This window comes from Syzygium oleosum, unplaced genomic scaffold, assembly GCF_021117445.2.
Source record: "Syzygium oleosum isolate NSW1041296 unplaced genomic scaffold, Sole_v2.1 Sole_v2.17, whole genome shotgun sequence".
NCBI lineage: Eukaryota > Viridiplantae > Streptophyta > Magnoliopsida > Myrtales > Myrtaceae > Syzygium > Syzygium oleosum.
This window is the reverse complement of record NW_026607501.1, coordinates 5,280,261-5,302,272: the sequence shown is the minus strand read 5'-3', so window position 1 is coordinate 5,302,272 and position 22,012 is coordinate 5,280,261. Positions and strand designations below refer to the sequence as shown.

At 39.6% G+C, this 22,012-nt stretch overlaps 1 protein-coding gene across 3 annotated transcripts; it reads right to left on the bottom strand.

Annotated features, from left to right (window-relative positions):
• Nucleotides 1-11,709: 11,709 nt before the first annotated feature.
• LOC115662401 (uncharacterized) lies at nucleotides 11,710-18,076 on the bottom strand. Of its 3 annotated transcripts, none has more exons than XM_056319475.1 (9): nucleotides 17,733-18,073; nucleotides 16,954-17,103; nucleotides 16,645-16,812; nucleotides 16,213-16,365; nucleotides 15,946-16,098; nucleotides 15,297-15,461; nucleotides 15,025-15,195; nucleotides 12,112-12,255; nucleotides 11,710-11,984 (listed from the first exon to the last, which is right to left on the bottom strand). In XM_056319475.1, exons 1-9 carry the CDS (start codon nucleotides 17,917-17,919, stop codon nucleotides 11,977-11,979), a joined length of 1,299 nt encoding a protein of 432 aa, XP_056175450.1. In that variant the 5' UTR covers nucleotides 17,920-18,073; the 3' UTR covers nucleotides 11,710-11,976. The 3 variants fall into 3 exon arrangements, with proteins under 3 accessions (XP_056175450.1, XP_056175449.1, XP_056175451.1); XM_056319474.1 differs by having other exon boundaries at nucleotides 12,069-12,255; nucleotides 17,733-18,071; XM_056319476.1 differs by lacking the exon at nucleotides 12,112-12,255 and having other exon boundaries at nucleotides 17,733-18,076.
• Between the last annotated feature and the right edge of the window lie 3,936 nt (nucleotides 18,077-22,012).

The window sequence follows — 22,012 nt, the reverse complement described above, 5'->3', positions numbered from 1 at the left end:
TGATTGGCTTATTGTGGCGGTTGTGAGTGGAATTGATAGCTGAATGTGACCAACTTGAAGGTCGGGTTTGTGGAATATTGTGGTGAGCATGCCTTGAGTTTGATTGGTACGACTTGTGAGAATTTCGAATTGTGTTGTGGTGCATGTGCATAAGACAAGCCCGGATTGATCGGAGGGTTACGGACTTGGGACGTGTTGACGGCGGTCCGTGTGAAGGCATGAATGGCCGGTGTGCCAAATGGATGCGGGCTTGAGACGTGTTGACGGTGGCCCGTTGAAGGTGTGTTGGACCGGGACGTGTTTACGTCGGTCATTGGAAATTGAGCCCGGATTGATCGGAGGGCTACGGACTTGGGACGTGTTGACGGCGGTCCGTTTGAAAGCATGAATGGCCGGTGTGCCAAGTGGGCCTGAGGCGCAGTGGCGCGGGCAGTGAGAATAGACTTGAGGCGCAGTGGCGCGGGTTGTGAGAAAGATGTTCGGCCATGCATGCGATTTGAGTGTGATTGAATTGACTGGTTGAGCGTGTGATTGAATTGGCTGGTTGGATGTGTGGTTGAGTTAATTGGATTGATTGAGTGCAAGTGTGGTTGGTGTTTGAGCGATTGTGATGTGTTATTAAATTACTATTATTGCATTATCACGTTGTAACTAACGTGCAGAGTTGGCATGGGCTTGATGACGAGGTAAGTACAATGATGCGAATTTTATATGTTATGGGGTAGATTACGTGTACGACTTGTCTGGGTACGCATTAGCCTATGAGGGGTATAGGGGGTTGCTTATTGAGACTCGTTCTCACGGTTATTATATAACCATTTTCAGATCCGCGACCGTGATTGATTGGAGACGCCACCAGGGTATCTCGGGGATGGAGGACGGGTCAAGTTACCTCATATTTTGTGTGCCCCTCTTTTGTATAGCGAAGTAGGATATCCCCCCACTGTTCCCTTTTGATGTTATGTATTTGGAATTATTGTTTCGTGCTATTGCTACCCCTTGTCATTATTAATTGTCTGGGTTGTTTCTATTTGTTTCCGTGCGTGCCTAATCTCTGATGTTTGGGTTGGGTCGGCGACGTGCCTGGGACGTCGCATTCAATGATCGACCATCGAGGGATGATCTCGCGCTCGTAGGGTGCGGGGCGTGACAATATGCATCCTGGTGAGCACAAGACTACAGAAAAAGTATATCATGGATTGTGCGACTCATGGGTATACACATGCATAATTTTGGTCCTCTGACTCGATGATACATGAAAAGACAGATGAAGCCACGCAACAAGGACAATATATTAAGCAACTAAAACAGACTATGGCTATATATATGGATGGCAAGAAGGTACTTCATAGATTGTATCCCAAAGTTTCCAAGAGGAACTTCTCCTCATGGAAAATGGAAAAGTTATTTTAACAATCGAGACATATTCAAGAATGAATACAAATGTGTCAGAATGATAACACATAAGTGATGGACACAAAAGACAATTTTTGCTGCTTCGTCAACGTTCGCTTAGGTGTTATGCTCTTGCCCTCTGCATGACACCAAAGAGAGACAGACCCTCTGGATCCTTTAAACCCTAATCTTTTTCTCAAACTTTGAAATCCTACTCATTTTCTTGAAGGTCTTTCACTTTCTCGCGCTTTCTCGGCCTCTTGTGTTGTCGGTTGATATTCCCGGAAAAGAAAAATGAGGTGAGAGAGAGTCCTGTTGCCACAAGCACAGGAACCAGAGCAGGGCAGAGAAGACGGCGGTGGCTCCAGAAAGAGGTGGGCCACACTTGCAACGCCATCAAAGGAGGGAGGTTTCTCTATGTTTTTGGCGGCCATGGGAAAGACAACTGCCAGACCAACCAAGTTCACGTCTTTGACACTAGTGGGTCTTCAAGTTTATCTTATGGAGATTCTGGTTTTCCTTCAAAGGTTTTTTTTTTTTTTTGAGAATGTCTTCAATTTAGATTGATATCCATGCATGAGAAGCTACAAAACAGATTCGTGAATTACATTAAAAAGAACCCTGACTTCTGCTATTACATGTATAATGAAAAGATACACAGATTACTAGTCGACAAGACTGTATGGCTACACCAGGGGCACAACATATGGAGACAAAAAGAGCAGATTCTCCTCTCTCTGTCCCTCCTCCCTGTAAACGAGATCACCTCTCATAGTTCAACAATTTCCACATGCCACACTAGCCAAGCTCCAATGGATCACAAGATCATGACACAAGAAATAGAAGGCAACAGAATTTGCATGTACAGCAAAAGCCATCCCTCACGAGATTCCAGCAGTAAATATAAACATCAGCAAAATGCAAATAGGGAGAAAGTCAAAAACAGCTCCAATCACGATGAAAGAAGTACGGGAAAATATTGGTTATAGCAGTGCCATATATGACAGTTACTGGATACAGAACATCATGAAAATTTCTCTTCCATCTCGCCCGTTCATTGCATAAAACTAGCCACAAATCGCCGATACAAGAGCCAAACCATTGATTAAAATAAAAACGAACAACAGAGAAAAGGCATCAGCGAGTTATTAAAAAAAAATTTCAACAAACACAGTTGCACTAAAAAACACCAGGAGCTCCAAATCAGACAGAAAAAGCAAAAAAAAAAAAAAAGACCCAATCTTTCTCTCAGCGCCAAGCAGAGCATATACCAATCTAAATCGAAGATATTCTCAGAAAAAAACGCAACTTTGAAGGAAAACCAGAATCTTCATAAGATAAACTCGAAGACCCACCAGTGTCAAAGACCTCAACTTGGTTGGTCTGGCAGTTTATTTCCCATAGCCACCAATCACGTAGAGAAAACTCCCTCCTTTGATCGCATTCCAAGTGTGGCCCCACCTCTTTCCGGGGCCACCCACCTGTTCTATGCCCTGCTCTGGTTCCTGGGCTTGCGGCAACAGGACTCTCTCCCACCTCATTTTTCTTTTCGGGGAAAATCAACCAACAACACAAGGGACCAAGAAAGCGCAAGAAAGTTAAAGCCTTTCATGAAAAGAGTAGGATTTCAAAGTTTGAGAAAAAGACGGTGGCTTAAAGGATCCAGAGGGTCTCTCTTTGGGGTCGTGCTCCCACTTTGGTGTCATGCAGAGGGCAAGAGCATAACAACATAACACATGTCGACGAAGCAGCAAAGACCGTGTCATTTGTCCCTTTAAAATAAGATCAAGAAGGATCATGTTAGGAAAAATTGCTCCATAAGTAAACTCGTTCCAGGGCTAGCATTGTCAAAGCCAAATCCGGCAAGAAAAATATGCCATTTAATTCAATACCAAAAACATCAATCGACTTGATTATGCGTACTAAAAGCACAAATAAGGACATAAATTGAATTAAGGATAAAGTAACAAAGAATATGCATATTGTCATTGGAATTTAGATATTGTCCTTTTTTTTTTGGTCAGAGATATTGCCCTTTTAACTTGCATGCTTTAGTAAGCCTAAATGTTTGAAGTACGTCACTAGATTTGGAATAGAGAAAAAAGAAAATATTTTGGTAACTAAATATTTGAAGCTTTAAATTTTAGACAGACTTTTCAAGTAACTAATTGTTAGTAAAATTAAAAAGACTTGAGTCTCGATTCATGCGATAACAACGCTCGATTCCAAGAATCGAGATATATTGAATCAAATGTATGATGGGAACAAGAATTAAGGAGAGTAAAGTTTGGCCAAAGTTTTTTTATTTATTTATCTTCATACCAAAGCATATTCACAATCAACAACCCCATAATTCACGATACTATTAAGAAGATTTCATAATTATACTATTACCCAATTTTTCGAAAACCTTTATATTTTAATCCATTTCCTAAATAAATAAATAAAACAAATGCTGTCTTTTTATCACTTTTTACCTTTTGGTTTCTATGAATATTACAATATTTTCATCAAGTATATTTGAGGTTATGATCCCCGTCATGGTAGAAGTAAAACTTATTGTATTGGCTCGATCTTCATACTGAATATTTAACTAATAAATTAAGAAAACATGAAACATTAAAGCTTAAAAATCTTATTCATTTAGTGGATGATTTCTCCTTCAAGGACTCTCATATAAGGTAAACCATGTTATCATCTCCTTGAGCTATCAGGGAAGAAACAAAGAAGTGACGATCTGAATGTTGAGCTCATCCTATTATCTGAGAGGCATTTTGATGTCAAGTACTATCACGCCTCTAGTGTGTTCACCATGCTTGGATAAAGAATCTTCTAAAGAAAAGCTGCCACTCTAGTGTATAAAGAGAGATGTTGAAGCTCTTAGGCTGCATCTTGTACTGCATGAGAAACTTGCAGGATGCTATAAATGCAGTTGGAGAGTTCATGCAAGTATATCTAAACCAACATGCCTTTATCTCAAGGAGCGGTGGTTACCCCATATAGGTATTGTCTAGTTAACCTAAAATCTAAAATCGTGCTTCTAGAATTTGAAATTGTTGATGGCTTTAAAAGGTGTTGTTTTGCTCAGAACTTTGATGCCTCTTTTGTCCTGCAAATGTTCTCATTAATGGTAGGAGGTATTTGCCAACAGGAGGTCCTGAACTCAGGCTGCAATTGAGTCTTCCTACCTAATATCGAAGTTATGGCCAAGATCGATTGGTTGATTCACGTGTTGTCACAAGTACTGCTTGGCATCAGGCCCTTAATATTCTAGATGTAAAGGTGATAATGGACGTGCGAAATCTCCTGCTTGCAAAAGTTCTCTCTAAAGACAAGCTCAGTCTACACAGTGTCGAACCCAAGTTCCGAGTTCTCCATATACGATTGCTCTTGGTGAAGGCTCTGAAATCAATGTGAATAACCAAAAGAATAATAACACTCACTGAGTAAGTTTATTGAAAATAATTTTTTTTTTGATACGACAGGTTTACATTGAATGTCTAAAGGAGCCGAATAAGTTCAATTACTATTTAGTGTTTGTCACATTATTTAGTAGATTTCATTTTTTAGTCACTTTCCAAAACTAGCTATTGATCGAGCTTGTTAACAATCCAAATTATTAATATCAAATTTGAAAACAATCAAAATTATTAATATAAAATCCGAAAACCTTAGACTATTAAATAAAAAAGCCTAGAGGTTGGTAAACTTGTCATCACAGTTCCATTGAGACGCTAGCAACCAAAAAATTCTACACATAAGATTTCCCAATTACCTAGATCGTTAAGGTCACATATGATTATATTTTGGTGTACCCTCTCACGTGCAAATTGAACTGAAAACCAGAAGAAAGAATACATGTGGAGTTAAAGTAGTTAAAAATTACTATTCCCCATGACTTGATTATAAAATTTCAATGGGTCTTACGCATGTACTGTCTTTAAATGAAGAACTTAAACATTTGGATGGGACATATAGTCCCGTGTACTTTACATATATTTTGTATTTGTGACTCTGTCTTTCAATTTAATGTGCATGAATGTTTGTATTTTATGTCACACTTAAATACATGACTTTAATGAGTCTCCAATACTTGTAGTATCTCTATGCTTAAAGTGTTTAAGCTTTTGGTTATACTTTCTAACAAAAATTGATCGAGTCAATAAAATCTTAATTAGATTGTTAAAAAAACCTGGAAAAAGGACACCAGAAGTGCCGCAACTTGTGTACGGAGATCACTTTGCTGCCATAACTTTTTTTCGAATTACTTTAGTGCCAAATCGGAGGAAAATAGATCACTTTAGTGACTTCGGCCAAAATTTCGGCCAAAAAGCTGACCTGGCATTTATATTAAAAAAAAATGGTCTGATTTGTACACATGGAAATTATGTGGCTTTTTTTCGAATTGTTTAATTTTAGAAAAATAATAATAATTAAAAAAAAAAGGTTGTAGCAGCTCGCCGCTGCTGCCGCCAACCCACCACCGCCAGGAAGGGCCGGCGGTGGTGGGCGCAGTGGTCGGCGAGGGTCGTCGGCCCCTGGCCGGGGCCTGGCAACTCTCACCTCGCCCAGCGAGGGCCGGATCCGGAGAGGCGAGACCTCGCCATCGCGACCCAAGCGACGGCGAGGTCTGGCCTCGCCTTTGTTGGGCGAGGCGAGACCTCGCCGTCGCAACCCAGGCGACGGCAAGGTCTGGCCTCGCCTTTGCTGGGCGAGGCGAGACCTCATCGTCGCCTGGGTTGCGACGGCGAGGTCTTGCCTCGCCCAGCGGAGGCCGACCTCGCCGTCGCCTGGGTCACGACGGCGAGGTCTTGCCTCACCCAGCGAAGGCCGACCTCGCCGTCGCCTGAGTTGCGACGGCAAGGTCTCGCCTCGCCAGATTTGGCCTTCACTGGGCGAGGCGAGGGTCGCTTGGCCCCGACCAGGGGCCGGCGACCCTTGCTGACCACTACGCCCACCACCGCCGGCCCTTCCCAGCGGTGGTGGGTTGGCGGCAGCAACGACGAGGGCTCCCTCGCCACTGTTGCAACCTTTTTTTTTTTCTTAAATAAATATAATTTAATTTTTTTTAAAAGTACACGTCAGCGGGCTAAACGGCGTCGTTTTTTATTTTTAATACTGACTGGACCTCTCCGGCGAGCCGTGGACCTCTCCGGTGAGCCGTGTCAGCGCCACATCGGATTTCCGGCGAGCCACGTCAGCATTAGCACTAAAATGATCGTTTTTCAAAAAAGTTGGCACCAAAGTGATCCGAAAAAAAGTTATGGCACCAAAGTGATCTCTGTACACAAGTTGTGGCACTTCTTGTATACTTTTGCCAAAAAAACCTACTTGCCGAAAATCATTTATCTATACTTCGAGCCATAACGATTGAGGTGGTCAGTCTACTGATCATCTCTGCTTCAAATTTTGGGAGACACCAATACATGATTAAAATATCATTGGGTCATGTTTGGGGCACTCTGATAATTTCGTGACATCACAAAGGACAAGGTTGTTGTGTGAATGATCTAGCTAATAAGAGTAGTCCGACGATATATAGTATTTCTCGATCAACCATCGACAATTAATCTCCTTGATCCGGGGTTCTTAACTTGCATAACAATATGGAATGGCTTAGCTTCATTACACCATATCAAGGTTCTCATGCCAACTTCAAATTCCACCACAATTGATTAATTATTGCGGTAGGCGATTTTTGAAAGTATCGCTCGTACTTTTGAATTTTGGATTAGTGAATGTTTTAGAAGTTTATATATCTTTTGTCTTTGAATTTGTTGGAAATTCTCTAAATTAATTTATTTATGTTATCTACATTTTGTAAGCATTTTTTATTTCGACCAAAGAGTGGAAAATGAAAAAGGAGAGGAGGGGACAAGAATCCTACCCGACCTTTAAGATGGGTAACTCAAGAGATGCCTCAAACGTGACCGCACCAAAGTCCACATGGGCCTCCTTGTGTTTTGGCGAGGCATGTTTATTTTCATTGGTGCTCGTGTAGCTCATCTCTCTCTTTTCTTTTCCCATTTTATTTCATTGCGCTGAGATTGACTACCATTGGTGGTCATTTGCCTTATATGTGACTGGTTAATCGTGTTGGGAAGGCTTGGTTAAGGATCTATCCATCTAATCTCAACTTAACTCATCTATTGACCAGGTGCATTAGCGATTAGACATCATCATGTCAATACCGTGTGAAATTTTTTTAATAACGTAACGGTAGCATTTTGACCTAATAAATAATGGCAATGACCGGAGGATCAATACATGTCATGCATCCAAAAAGTTAGAGAGTTTAGTTACACAAAAGAACTGGATAAATCAATTCCACGGTTTTTCTTGTATTTTGGTACTTTTTCTTAAAACCCTGTTAGGACATCGTTTTCCTAGTTTACATTATTTACATTTATCTCTCTCTTTTATATATCCCTTGTTGCTTCGGATCAATAAAAACATGGAAAGCATTTGATGCTATTTCCATCAAAGATAATACAAACTACTTTTTTCCCCTTTTTTTTTTTTCCTTTTTTTCAGGTAGAAGTGATAAGATATGTGATTTTTAGTTTTTATGAGAGCTTATGTTAATCCACCAACAAAATATCTTCTTCCTTAAATGGATGTGACCGTTGTGCTCTAACAATATTTAAGAATTTTTCCAATATTGTCAATAATCCAATAATACCTTTTTTGGGCCTTTAGGATGAGATCAAGAAGGACCAAATTAGGGAAAATCGCACCAAATATAAATTCATTCCAGGGCTAGCAATGCGTAAGCCAAATCCGGCAAGAAAAATATGTCATTTGATTCCATACCAAAAATATCAAGAGAATGACACTAGAAGTGCCGAAAGTTATGTATGACTCTCACTTTAGAACCAAAAGTTTCCACCAGATCACTTAAGTGTAAAATCGGAGAAAAAACAATCACTTAAGTGCAACCAGTGAGATATTCCAGCCAAATTGATAACGGAGATTTTTTTAATTACAAACAAAATATGACATGGCATATTTTTTAAAAACCAAGTCCATTTAGAGTACAAAAACAACATTGGATTTCCTGCCTACGTGGCTTGTTCAAAAGGAATGAAGTCACATAGCCTCTAACCAAAACAACGTCCCACAAAACCGATCAAAATTGAGGCTTCAAGTTCTTGTTACTGCACGACACTACAAACTCCTCCTTGCTTGCTCGCCCTTGCTTGCCAGCACAGTCACTCACTCAGGTTTGTCATCTTTTCTCCCTTGCTAAATTGGTTGGAAAAATTAGGGCTCCAAGGGAGGGAAAAAGGGTTCTTGGTAACGTCGTGGGGACAACGGTAGTAGAGATTGCAAGATTGAGCTAGTAATTTTGGGGGCAAACCAAAATAGGAAGTGAATTTGGGTTCAATGGCTGGTTAGATTTGAAATTTGGTTGGGGGGGGGGGGGGGGGGGGGTTCTATTTCAATTTGGGGATTTAAGGTTCTTATTTGAAGGAAAGGTACTAGACAACGTCATTTTAGGGTTTAGATGCTAACTGGATTCACCAGCGAGCCACGTCAGCTTAAGACACTAATAAATCAAGGCTACATCGGATTTCCGGCCAAACAGATCGGAGTCGGAGTTGGCACTGAAATGAGCGTTTTTGAAAAATTTTGGCACTTATGTGATCTTGAGGAAACTTTTGGCACTAAAATGAGCTTCGTATACAACTTTTGGCACTTTTAGTGTCCTCCCTTTACAAAATTATATATTTTGATCCTATAAGAGCTCAAATGTGAACCTAAATTGGAATTAAGGCTAAAGTAAATAAGCATATGCTTTTGTAATTGGAATTTGGATGCTACCCTTTTTAACTTGCATCCTTTTGGAAGCCTAGTTGTTTGGAGTACATCAGGTTTGGAATAGGGAAAAAAAAGAAAATACTTTGTTAGCTAAATATTTGAAACTTTAAAATTTAAACAAACTTTTCAGGTAATTTACTGTTATTCAATATTTATGTATGAAAATGGGAGAATTTTGAGTCTCGATTCAAGTGGTAACATTGTTCAATTCCGTGAATCGGGATCCTAATACGTATAGATACGGATGGTGCGATGGAAGCAAGAATTAAGAAGAGCAAAGTTTGGCAAAAGTTCTTATTATATTTTATGGTGAAGCATATTCACAATCGACTCCCGTAGGATTCACACCCAATGTCTACAACGGCGATCGAGAATCGGCATAAAATTATGAGAGAAGAAACATTTGACAATTACTAATCGAGCGAAGATCACAAGGCAGATTATATCTCTAAAGTTGACTCAAAGACCCTGCAAAATTTTAAATTTCAAGAGGTTCAACCCACTAGCAGTAACCGTGCAAGTACCTTGGACAGGTACTGATTGCCTATATGGATAACTTTGCGGACCTGCATTCACGGTCCATAGCTACTTATGGTTTGGCACATACAAGCAATTTAAAAAAACGGTATCACGACCATAATCCTATAATTTCTAGATAACTGGAAACTCCAGTGAGAGATTTATATCTATATCTAATAATAATACCAAGTGAAAACATGCAATGCTGGCACTTGGCTTCTAGTTCATCGAAATTTTAATCGCTTGACAAAATACTCGAGACAATTAGTTGATTTGCAATTCAATTCGTGGTACGTTTTGGAGAAATTGTTGGGGAAAATTAACGGTCCGTGGATACTGGCGCAGGTGCTCACGGTTATTCACCCAAGCAATAAGAACTCCCCAAGGTAAACAAATATCTGAACCAAGAGCGTCAGAGAGTTTTGGCGATCGTACACCATTTGCAAATAACTATATCACGGCCATAATCCCACGATCTCTAAAATAGTGATAACTCCAATGAGAGATCTACATCTATATATAATAGCAAAGGAAAGAATGTAAAACAGGCACTTGGCTTCTGCTTCGTGGACATTTTACTTCACAAATTCTACGGCCGCACGGAAATCTCTCTAGACAATTTTGAAGAAAATCTCCTGATTTTGTAATGAATATGGTGATTTGGTATTCAACATGGTGATTTCGTCGGTTTATGAAATAAAGATTTACATGGAAAGGAACCTACAACGACGAATCCAATTACTAAAATTAAATACATAGATTTGCCAAATCACCTCTTTCATCTTGGCCTTATGTCCTCTCAACTACCTTCAGTAATAGAACAGCCTGCTTGTAAGTATATATTAGATCATAGACAGATGCCTAAATCAAACAAATCCACCAAAAGATGGAGCTCAATTTAAAAGCAAAATCACTATTTCATTGAGGGCTCCTTTCTTTTCTTAGTATCAGGATTCCCAGTTAATCTTAATCATAGTAAGAGTGTTTCCATATGCATCCTGGTAAGCAAAGGCAGATAAAAAAAAAGTATATCATGGATTGTGCTACTCATGGGTATATACATGCACAATTTTGGTTCTCCAACTCCATGATACATGTGAAGACAGATGAAGCCATACAACAGCGACAACATATTAAGCAATTGAAACAGACTGCGACTGTCTATCTGGATGACAACGAGGTAATTTGTAGATCAGTTCTCAAAGTTTTCAAAAATTTCAAAGATTAGCCGAAAAAACGAGGAACTTCTCATCTCATGATCATGGAAAATGGAAAAGTTAATTTAACAATCGAGGCATGGTTAAGAATGAATACACGTGTGTCAAAATGATAACACATAAGTGATGGACCCAGTGCAATATATATATACACACACATATGCATATATGTATATATTCTATGCAATGTCACAACCATCGTTTAATAATTATGAATCCAGAAATGCAAGGGATTTTTATGAATAAAATATCTATGACCTGCGAGTCACTTATTGAAAAAAAAAAAACTATTATTTCACAAGCATAGGTTTACAATGAGAACATGCTCTGAAGAGCTCTAGAAACTTGAAGCTGGATAAGAGCAACATATCATAATCAGCAACACATATGATTATTTTGTGAGATCGCATCTGTCCTTGGTTGATGGAGATACTCTTTTTATCATGACTCCAATCATGTCTACCTCAGCGTAGCCTTCATTACATGGTGACGACGATCTAAACCAATTCCACATCTGAAATTTTGCTTTATATTGAACTTGGAGTACTCTTTTCCATTTTTTTTTCCTAAGTGATAAGAGAATTATTAGAAGGTAACTGCTCGAGTACATCAGGAATGCAAAAGAACGGATCAAAACTGAAAAAAGGAACAACAAGAACTCCTCAAATTAGAGCAATCGTTGCATAAACGTTTAAAAGGTCCTAAAACAACTAAGTAAGAAGACTCAGATTTCAGACCAAAAAAAAGAAGACTTAGATTCTTCAAAAATTCTTTTTGCAGCATTTCCAGCCTCTCAAAAACTAGATTTGTGATAAAAGTTCGAGAGAGCGTTGGAACTGCAATGTTTTAATACATCCGAAACAGGAACCAGACCAGCAGGTTCTGCATGGGGCTCCTGGGAAAAGGCTTCTTCTCCATGCATAGCATCAGCAACTGAGTCCGGCTGGATACTTCCCCATTTGCGAATTTCCATACTCGCAGTTCTAATCCCCATTTGGCGTACCAGTACTTGAATCTCCATATGTTATTTTCCTGCTACAAGAATATAGAATCAGAACTAAACCAACATTTGTTAAGTAATATCCATCAGCTAAATGGGAAAAACAGAAGGCTCACCTGCTGGAGCTTGAAAAAGGTATAGGAAGAGTACTAGGCTTACTGGAAAATAAAATTCCACGGAGAGGTTTTCCATCTATGACGGTTTCAATGGTGTATCGATCACCAAAATTCTCCATCAGTCTCGCTTCAAATATTTCTTTACCTTGGACAGGTACCAATTGCTCATATGGATTACTTTGAGCACCTGCATTAAAGGTCCATAGCTACTTATAGTTTGGCACATACAGGGAATTCAGAAAAACAGTACTCACGACCATAATCCTATAATTTCTAGATAACTAAATAATCCAGTGAGAGATCTACATCTAAATTTAAAAATAATAGCAAGTGAAAACATGTAAAACAGGCACTTGGCTTGTGCTTCATGGACATTTTACTTGACAAAATCCTCGGACAAAGGTCTGTCGATTTGCAATTTAGTTCGTTGTACATTTTGAAGAAGTTGTTGTGGGGAGATTAACGGTCTGTGAACTCTGACACAGGTGCTCTTAGTTATTCACCGAAGCAATAAGAACACTCCAAGGTAAAGAAATATTTGAACCAAGAGTGACACAGAGTTTTGGCGATCGTACACCATTTGCAAATAACTATATCACGGCCATAATCCACGATCTCTAGATAAGTGAAAACTCAAGTGAGAGATCAACATCTATATATAATAGCAAGGGAAAACATGTAAAACAGGCACTTGGCTTCTGCTTCATAGAATTTTAATTACTTGACTAATTCTACGGCCGCACGGAGATCTCTCTAGACAATTGTGAATAAAATTTCCTGATTTTATACTGAATATGGTGATTTGGTATTGAATATGGTGATTTTGTCAGTTTATGAAATAAAGATTTACATGGAAAGAAACCTACAATGAGATCGAATCCATTCACTTAGAATACATAGATTTGACCAAAAAAGTAAACATGTTGACGTCACCTAGATCGTGGTAGCCTAAGGGCGAGCCTTAGTGCAGCATAAAAGCTTACTCCATTGTGACCTATGGTCCCGGCTTCAAGTCACGAAAATAGCCTCTCTAGAAACTAGGGGTATGGCAGCATACATGAATGGCGATATTGCTATGATCTTTCTAATTTAAGTACTCTTACTATCCAAGTCGCCAGAGTTGATAATTCAATCAACCCCACCTCATAATCATTCGATTACGAGATATTACATGAACATGGTATAAAGCATATGTAACTACAGAAGACTCGTACCTTCCCTCAACTACTTCTTTTATGTACTACTACCCAAATCGCAGATCAACTAACCCTAATCCTTCAATACAGTTCTCTCGACAAGCGACATACCTCATTTTCTTTACCATACCATGACTCGTAGCGAACCAAGATCTAGATAAAATCTTCATATCTAAAGAAACCTAACATATTAGTAAAATCCTAACATACAGTAGAATTATCTGTGCAAGCTAGTAACTATGCTTTCAAAAATCCTAACACTATTTCCCTATTCAAAATTTCAGATTTACAACCTCAAGTTTTGCCCACACATTAGCACATATGTTACGTTCGCTTATAACTAGGATGGGAAACAAGTTTGAGAACTCAATCGCGCGATACTTTGTTTCAAAAAAATGACCGAATATTGAGGTTCCTACAATACGAGTTCTTAGTACATTACCTCAATGACAAATAGCACGTTTAAATACTTTAAAAAGGTTAAAAAAACTAAAAATTGACAAATTTTCCTCTAATGTTTCTTCCAGACAAGTAACGCCTGCAAACTTCTCGAAATTTTTTCAAGAAAAAGTGCTTAGTGCTCACAAGAAGGCCATTCTGTCCATCCCTTAACTCTCTCTCTCTCTCTCTCTCATATATTTTAAATTTGATGTTACCAGTTAGATCCTTAGCAAGCGGAGCATAGTTGCAAAAGGGCATGCTGTAAAAGCATTTGTTTCTATTACAGAGCAATGACCTATTTTTAGTTTTAGATATTATTTTGGTCAAACAATCTTTTCAGTAGTCTACAAACCGATTCAACAAATGAATTTATATCAACATGCCCATGGTCCGGAAATTTTGGAGCTAGATAGCTGAATTCGTGGACGGTGTTTATGGACACAACAATTATCCATGGGGTCTACATATTGTTTAATTGAGTTGAAACAATTAGATTGAAGTAGTGTTGATAAAGCAATGAAATCAGTTATGACTCTCCCTTTCAAAATAGTTTAGGCGAAGTTGTGCCGAATATGTCTGCAGATGGCTTTGGAGACATTTAAATGACAAGAACCACATCTGAAGACAACTTAGGCAAGTCATAACAGCAATAAGCATGAGAAAAGAAAAGCTTTATTAGGTCGGTTGAAGGCATTCAGTGGGTAAGTGCAAAGGCTGTGCAAGAAGAGCTAAAAGCTTGGTTTGGTATACGCAATACCTAAGAGAACAAAAGAATATTCACTTGATCCCTGTGGCTATTTTTTGGCTGATCTGGAGGGGAAAAAACAGGAGAATCTTCAGTAAAACAGAGCCATTTTGTAAAAATTAGGAAGTTGTGGCTTTTCACTTTCGACCTTTATTATACGCAGAGATTGAATCTTGATGTAAATTGCTATTCCGAAATAAGCATATAGGGGAATAAAAGAATAAGTGGTAATTAGCATAATTAATATGATCTCCATCTCCATATCACCTAATATAACTACAACTTTAAATATCAATCCTTGAATCAACAACTACATATACTATAATAGTACCGTTAGATTATTTCCACTCACTATATAGCAGTCGCAACCAGATCATTTTGTACATAAGAGCAACTAATATCTCAGCATTTAAACCCACTACTAAGAAAAATGTGAATAAAATGAAAGACAGTTTCAAGTCAACATAAACAACTGTAAAATCTAATTATATAGTTCTATCTCCACAGCCATTCTTTCTCCCACCGACAAACCCTCATTCAAGAACATGGCAGTAAACATATATCAGGGCCTGACCTGGCTGACCATAGATCGATAGCGGCTCAGGTTGATCTGTGCTTGTGGATTCACCAACTCGGACCAAAGCTTGATCATGTCCTAGAGTCAAATTTTGTTCATGGCACTTCAGCTTCAGTTTTTTCCTCAATGGTAGCTTCTCTAGTCTTCGCTTGTATTCCCTAGTGAGTCCTAGAAATGATATGAAATTAACTCTCATACACATCTTGGGTTCTGAAACCTGAAAATCAACATAAACTACCAAACAAATGGCCACAAGATATAATTTGAACCTGTGTGCAAGTAATAAATATCGTCAAGAGCCTCAAGACTTGTATTGCAACCACCAACAAAGGCAAGAACCCCACTCTTTACTGGATCCAGACAGACCCCAGCCATGCAAAATCTGGGAGAAGGTCCAGCACCTGCAGCAGTCACCTTGGACCATATCGCAGATTCTGAAAAACAGATAAAGAACAAGAGGTGTTAAGTCGAAGGAACGAAAGCATGCTAATGTTGCTTTTCCTCACTTGTCCAAGGCAACAAAGGAATAGGAAAAAATTAAAAGAAGCAATAGCTGATCAGCTCAAACTTTACTTTCCAAATACATGAATGATTAAGCGAAGTTAACTAATCATTGGATATGAAATTGACCAGACAAGGAAAAAGGCCCTATTCTTGAAACAGAAGTTCATCTAGCACTCCAATGTACCGCTAGCATCTCAAAAGAATAGGAAATATACTTGAGTTTTAAAACTGCAACCAACAAATCATTGCCTAGAAATATATTAACTGACACAGGTTTCATATAAAACAGGGCAGTATGAATGTGAGAACTAGTGATTTGAGACTGACATTATTACATTTCTGCAAATGCATGTATATCTGCATGATCTCTGTGGCAGACATTCAGAAAGCATATACAGAGCAAAAAGTACTTACCAATATCAAGCATACACAGGTCATCATATAGCTTTTGGTTATCTGTGTATCCCCCATAAACTAACAGAATCTTCCCAAAAGTAACAGTCAAATGTCCAGCACGGGGGGGTAGCATGTCGCCGGCGGTGTTCAGTTCCTTCCATATCAGGGTATCTAACAAAATACAGTAAGGCCAAAAGAGTAGTAAAAAGAGGATAATAGTGGAGAGAAAAAAAGCACGAAACCCCTATTCAGTTAATCTAATAAAGGCTACAGTAGACAGTAAACCTGCATCAAGAATATGGACATCGGACAAATAGTAATCACGTCCATCTTGACCCCCAATCACAATCAATTTGTTCGTCCATGTTGAGCAGCTATGGGTAAGACGTGGTGAAGGTGGGATACCAGTTGTCGTAGCCTTTTCCCATAAAAATGTCTCTGTAGATTATGAGAAGGAAATGCATGAACTAGCATGTTTGTCTACCCAAGGAAGATAGAATACCGAACTCTGCAATCTAAATCAATAAACATTTGACCAGCAGTAGTAACTGATCATGCATACTACAAGTATAGTACTTTGATAAGTTTGGAGGATACAACATGCATGGAATAAAGACTCTAACCAACCTCTCATATGCACAGACAGGGAGACTTCATAAATAGATGTCAATGGGACTAGAGGTAAAGAAGAAATGTCGACTTTTAAAAAGAATGTACCTGTGTTTAATATGAAGAGATCATTATAATATACTTCGTCCTCATCATCAGGAGATTTTCCATACCCACCAAATATGATCAGCCTTTTACCCACAAGTGCTGCACTATGACCCTGCCTTGCCTCCGGTCCCTCTCCCCTTGTAATTGGCGATATCCATGTATGAGAAGCTACAGAACATATTCGTGAACTACATTAAAAAGAGCCCAACTTCTGCTATTGCAAGTATAAAGAAAAGATGCACAGATTATTAGTCGACAAGACTGTAATGGCTGCGCCAGGGGCGAAAGGAGATGGTAAATGTAACTTACAAGTGTCTAGTATATGCAAATCCCCGAGAGGGTTCATCCCATCTGTCCCACCAAACACATACAAATTGTCACCAACATTAGTACAGCTATGGCCGTCCCTTGGAGCAGGTGGCGTGCCTTTTATGGTGGGTTGGCTCCATGTTTGCTCCACTGCGAGTCAGAAAAAAATTAATATCAATTGAAAAAAAAGGAAAGTCTCTCCACTAGCTAAGCTCCGATGGAGCACGAGATCATGACAGAAAAACTAGAAGGCAAAAGAAGTTGGAAGTACACCAAAAGCCATCTCTCGCGATATTCCAGCAGTAAATGTAAACACCAGCAAAATGGAAATGGGGAGAAAGACCAAAAAAGCTTCAGTAATTTTCAAGATGAATAAGTACAGGAAAATATTGGTCATAGCAGTGCCATGTATAACAATCATTGGACATAGAACATAATGAAAAATTCTCTTCCATCCCACACATTCAATGCAAAAAACTGACCACAAATCACAGATTCAAGAGCCAAGCCATTGATTAATATAAAAACCAACAACAAACAAAAGGCATCAGCGAGTTATAACACAACCAAAAAAAAAAAAAAGACAGCCCAACAAGCAGAGCTGCACCAAAAAACACCAGGGGCTCCAAATCAGACAGAAAAAGAAAAAAGAGAAGAAAAGAACCAATCTTTCTCTCAGCACCAAGCAGAGCATACCAATCCAAATCGAAGACATTTTCTGAAAAAATTTAACTTTGAAGGAAAACCAGAATCTCCGTACGATAAACTCGAAGACCCACCAGTGTCAAAGACGTCAACTTGGTTGGTCTGGCACATGCCTTTCCCAAAGCCGCCGAACACGTAGAGAAACACCCCTCCTTTGATGGCGTTGCAAGTGTGGCCCCACCTCTTTCTGGAGCCACCCGCCTCTTCTATGCCCTGCTCTGTTTCCTGGGCTTGCGGCAACAGGACTCTCTCCCACCTCATTTTTCTTTCCAAGGAATGTCAACCCACAACACAAGGGGCCAAGAAAGCGCGAGAAAGTGAAAGCCTTTTAAGAAAAGAGTAGTAGGATTTCAAAGTTTGAGAAGAAGACGGTCTCTCTTTGGTGTCATGCAGAGGGCAAGAGCAAAAGACCAGAACAAATGTGGACGATGCTGCAAAAACTGTCTTTTGTGGAAAGACGTTTTGAAGGATGGATTGTTGCGAGGGAGCGCAAGAGCTTTTCTTTTTCTTTTTTCCTCCGTTTTTTCCTTGCCAAAAAGTTTTAAAGTACAAAGAATTTTCATAATGCCTTTTTTGGCCCTTTAGAATAAGATCAAGAAGGATCATATTTGGAAAAATTGCCGAATATATAAAGTCGTTCCAGGGCTAGCATTGTTAAAGCCAAATCCGGCAAGAAAAATATGCCATTTAATTCTATACCAAAAATATCATTTGACGGAATTATCTGTGGTAAAAGCACAAATATGGACATAAATTGAATTGAGGATAAAGTAACAAAGAATGTGTATTTTGTCATTTGAATTTAGATGTTGCCCTTTTAACTTGCATGCTTTGGTAAGCCTAAATGTTTGAAGTATATTATTAGATTTAGAATAGAGAAAAAAGAATATAATCTGGTAACTAAATATTTGAAGCTTTAGGCTCCGTTCGTTTGGCAGAAAATATTCTCCTTTCGGAAAATATTTTTCCGGAAGTCATTTTCCTGGAAAATGTTTTCCCGGAACATAATTTTCCGGTGTTCGGCGACCAATATGAAAAAGTTTCGGAAAATATTTTTCGCCGGCGATCGGCTGGCGGCCGGCGATCGGCGATCGGCGGCGGCCGGCGATCCGGCGGCGGCAGCGGCGGCGGCGGCGACACGACCGGGCGGCGGCGACCGGCGGGTGGCGGGCGGACGGCGGGCGGCGGCCGGCGGGCGATCAAGGGCGGGCGGTGGGCGGCCGGCAGCCGGTGGCGGCGGGCGGCGGCCGGCGACCGACGGCGGGCGGCGGCCGGCCGGCGACCGACGGCGCGGGCGGCCGGCGGCCGGCGACCGACGGCGGGAGGCCGGCGACCGGTGGCGGGCGGCCGGCGACCGGCGGCGGGTGGCGGGCGGCCAACGGCGGTGACCGGCAATCAACTTCCTCTCTCGCGGAAAACATTTTCCCTCCCATGGGCAATTTTGCCTTCAATTTGGGGGAAAATGATTTCCTCTTTGTGAAAAGAGGAAATCATTTTCCTCAAAACAATGAAGGATTTGGGGGTGGGGAAGAAAAATGTTTTCCCACGGAAAATATTTTCCGCCCCCGAACACCGGAAAACGCGGAAAATGTTTTCCGGAAAAATATTTTTCCGCAAACGAACACAGCCTAAATTGTAGATAGACTTTTCAAGTAATTAATTGTTAGTAAAATTTAGAAGATGGAAACGGGGGAATTACCGAGTCTCAATTCATGCGATAACATCGCTCGATTCCATGAATTGAGATCCAAATATATATTGAAACAAATATATGATGGGAGCAAGAATTAAGAAGAGTAAAGTTTGGCCAAAGTTTTTTATTTATTTATCTTCGTACCAAAGCATATTCACAATCAATAACCCCAGAATTCACAACACTATTGATGAGATTTCATAATAATACTATTGTTTCGCCGTAAATGCTCCCGCGACGAAATATAATTCACCGAACATCGTTCTTCGACTTTTTTGTGAGAGAGGACCGCGTTCAGTGGCAACTCCGGACAAGAAATATCCAAGAAGACAAGAAATCAAGAGCTTTACTTCGAACTTCTAATCGGGTTGTACGTACAAACTGTGCCGGCGACTACAAAGCTTGAAAATACAGCCACACACGTACACAAAGATGTAACGCCAGAATTTAATCGACGACGCAACACTCGAAATAGAAATACATGCCAAATTCCAATCGACGATGCGAATCAAAAAGCTACAGCTAAGGAAAGATAGGGTGCGGTATAGGAAAGTAAAGATAATTGAAAGATAACATATTGTTTAATTTGTCGGGGGGGGGGGGGGCTCTCTAGTAGATGGCCGGTGATATTTATAATGGTCGTGTGGTAACTGCTCCTTAACGGTTTCCAACAATTGTGCCCATGTTGTTCCATTTCGAAAATCTTGTCTTCATATCCAAGTAATGCTTCCTGCTTTCAAGATAATTGTCTCACGATTTTGTTTACGATCTTCTTTACAAGTGATAACTGCCTCATGATCATGCTTCCAAATAACCTATTCCCCAAAAATATACATGCGTGTTCCTTAGCGGTTTTCCAATTATTGCGTTGAGTCCACTACCTCGATGGTTTATGTGACTCTACTATGTTGGCGGATGCTTCAACTTCACTACATTGATGGTTACTTCTTCGACAGTTGTATCCGAGATTGTCGACTCCACTTTTAGTTGATAGCATTTTTTTTCCTTCACTCATGCGAGCTTCTCCTTTAAACATCTATGCTTCGCCCTTTGCGTCTTGATTTCAGCTACCAATGAGCCCGCATTGACATCATTGCACCTTGATTGGCTTGATCGTCACAATGCTTGATTTCTCTCACATCACATGAAACCAACACGATAATACAACACATGCCCAAAACAAATGCAAATTGATATCGCAGCTTTTCTTTCTTCACTCATGTGAGCTCCTCTAAACATTTTTTTTCTCGCCCTTTGAGTCTTGATTTCAGCCACCGATGACCTCACATCAACCTCGTTGCACCTTGATTGGGATTGGCTTGATTTGCACAATGCTTGATTTCTTTCAAGGAGGTCGACCATCATGTTCCTTGCTCGATCTGATATCTTCAAATCGACTCACATGAAGATATCACACAGTGCAAAAATTGAGAAGAAGGACTACATTGCAAATTGTTAAAAGGTTTAAGATTAATTTGGCCAAATTGAGAAGTTTGGAATTGAATTGTCATCCGTACAATAGATTTGATCCAATCGGCGTTGTTTTGGACATGTGGAGTTTTTCACTCAAATTATTTGCCACATAGGAGAGAGAAATGATTAAAATAAGTCACTTCAGCATTTTCTGTCACCCAAATTAGACGAAGCTAATGGAAGGATTTGATCGTACCAACTTGACAAGTTTTGAGGCTTGATTACACTTTTTGCAAGTTTTAGAACTCAATTGCACTTTCGTGATAAGATTTAGGACTCTTAATGCACCTATCCAAGAAGTTAAGAAAAATTGGCAGTTGAAGTTAGGCCTATGAAACGGGTGGGACAGGTTGAGTCGAAAATGCTCTGAACCAAATTGACCTATCTAACTCATATTGACCCATTTTTATGCAATACAACTTTAGTGCCCCATAATCGACCCAACCTAGTCCTAACACATGCATAGGCTCCGCCGCTCCAATTGTTAGCAAATCTTGTCCATAAATTATTGCCTTTGATGAACGGGCAACTCCATGAACCAGCTTGCCTAGTCAGTGAGTGAGCTCGGGTGCTTAGCTCAAGTCGTGGGCGGGAATTTCTTCGCGCACTCATACAACCCTTTTGCTAGTGAGCTTACGCTTCATACCGGCTTTTTTAAGCCATATTGATTGCAACTTTTCTCATTTATTACTCATTGAATTTTTAAACTAGAGTCGCCACTAAACTATTTTAGGCTAGTAATGAGCTGAGTAAATCTGTGAGCTATGCATAAAAATAAATGTGTACTGGTCTAATGTATATAAAATTTTACGATCTATTTGATAGTTAGTATATTCAAAATGCAACTAAAAAAGTTAATCTAGTCGTATTATGTAATGTAGGAAAATCCTAAATGCATTATAAAAATCTAATTAAGTACGTTACTCGGTAAACCAAAATAAAGTATCTTTTTTTGTCCAAAAGTATCTAAGAGATTTAATAAATCCAAAATATGAAATAAACGGAATACCGAAATATTGTTTAGGATCTAAAAAATTTAAAAAAGAACATTTAAAAAAACAAACGAATGTGTCATTGCAGACTGAAATATTGTTATCTTGAAGTGCATGTTTCTAAATCCACAACATGCACTTCAAGTCTGCAACGATCAAGATCAATGTGTGTGTTCGTGCGTGCCTGCTCCCTCTC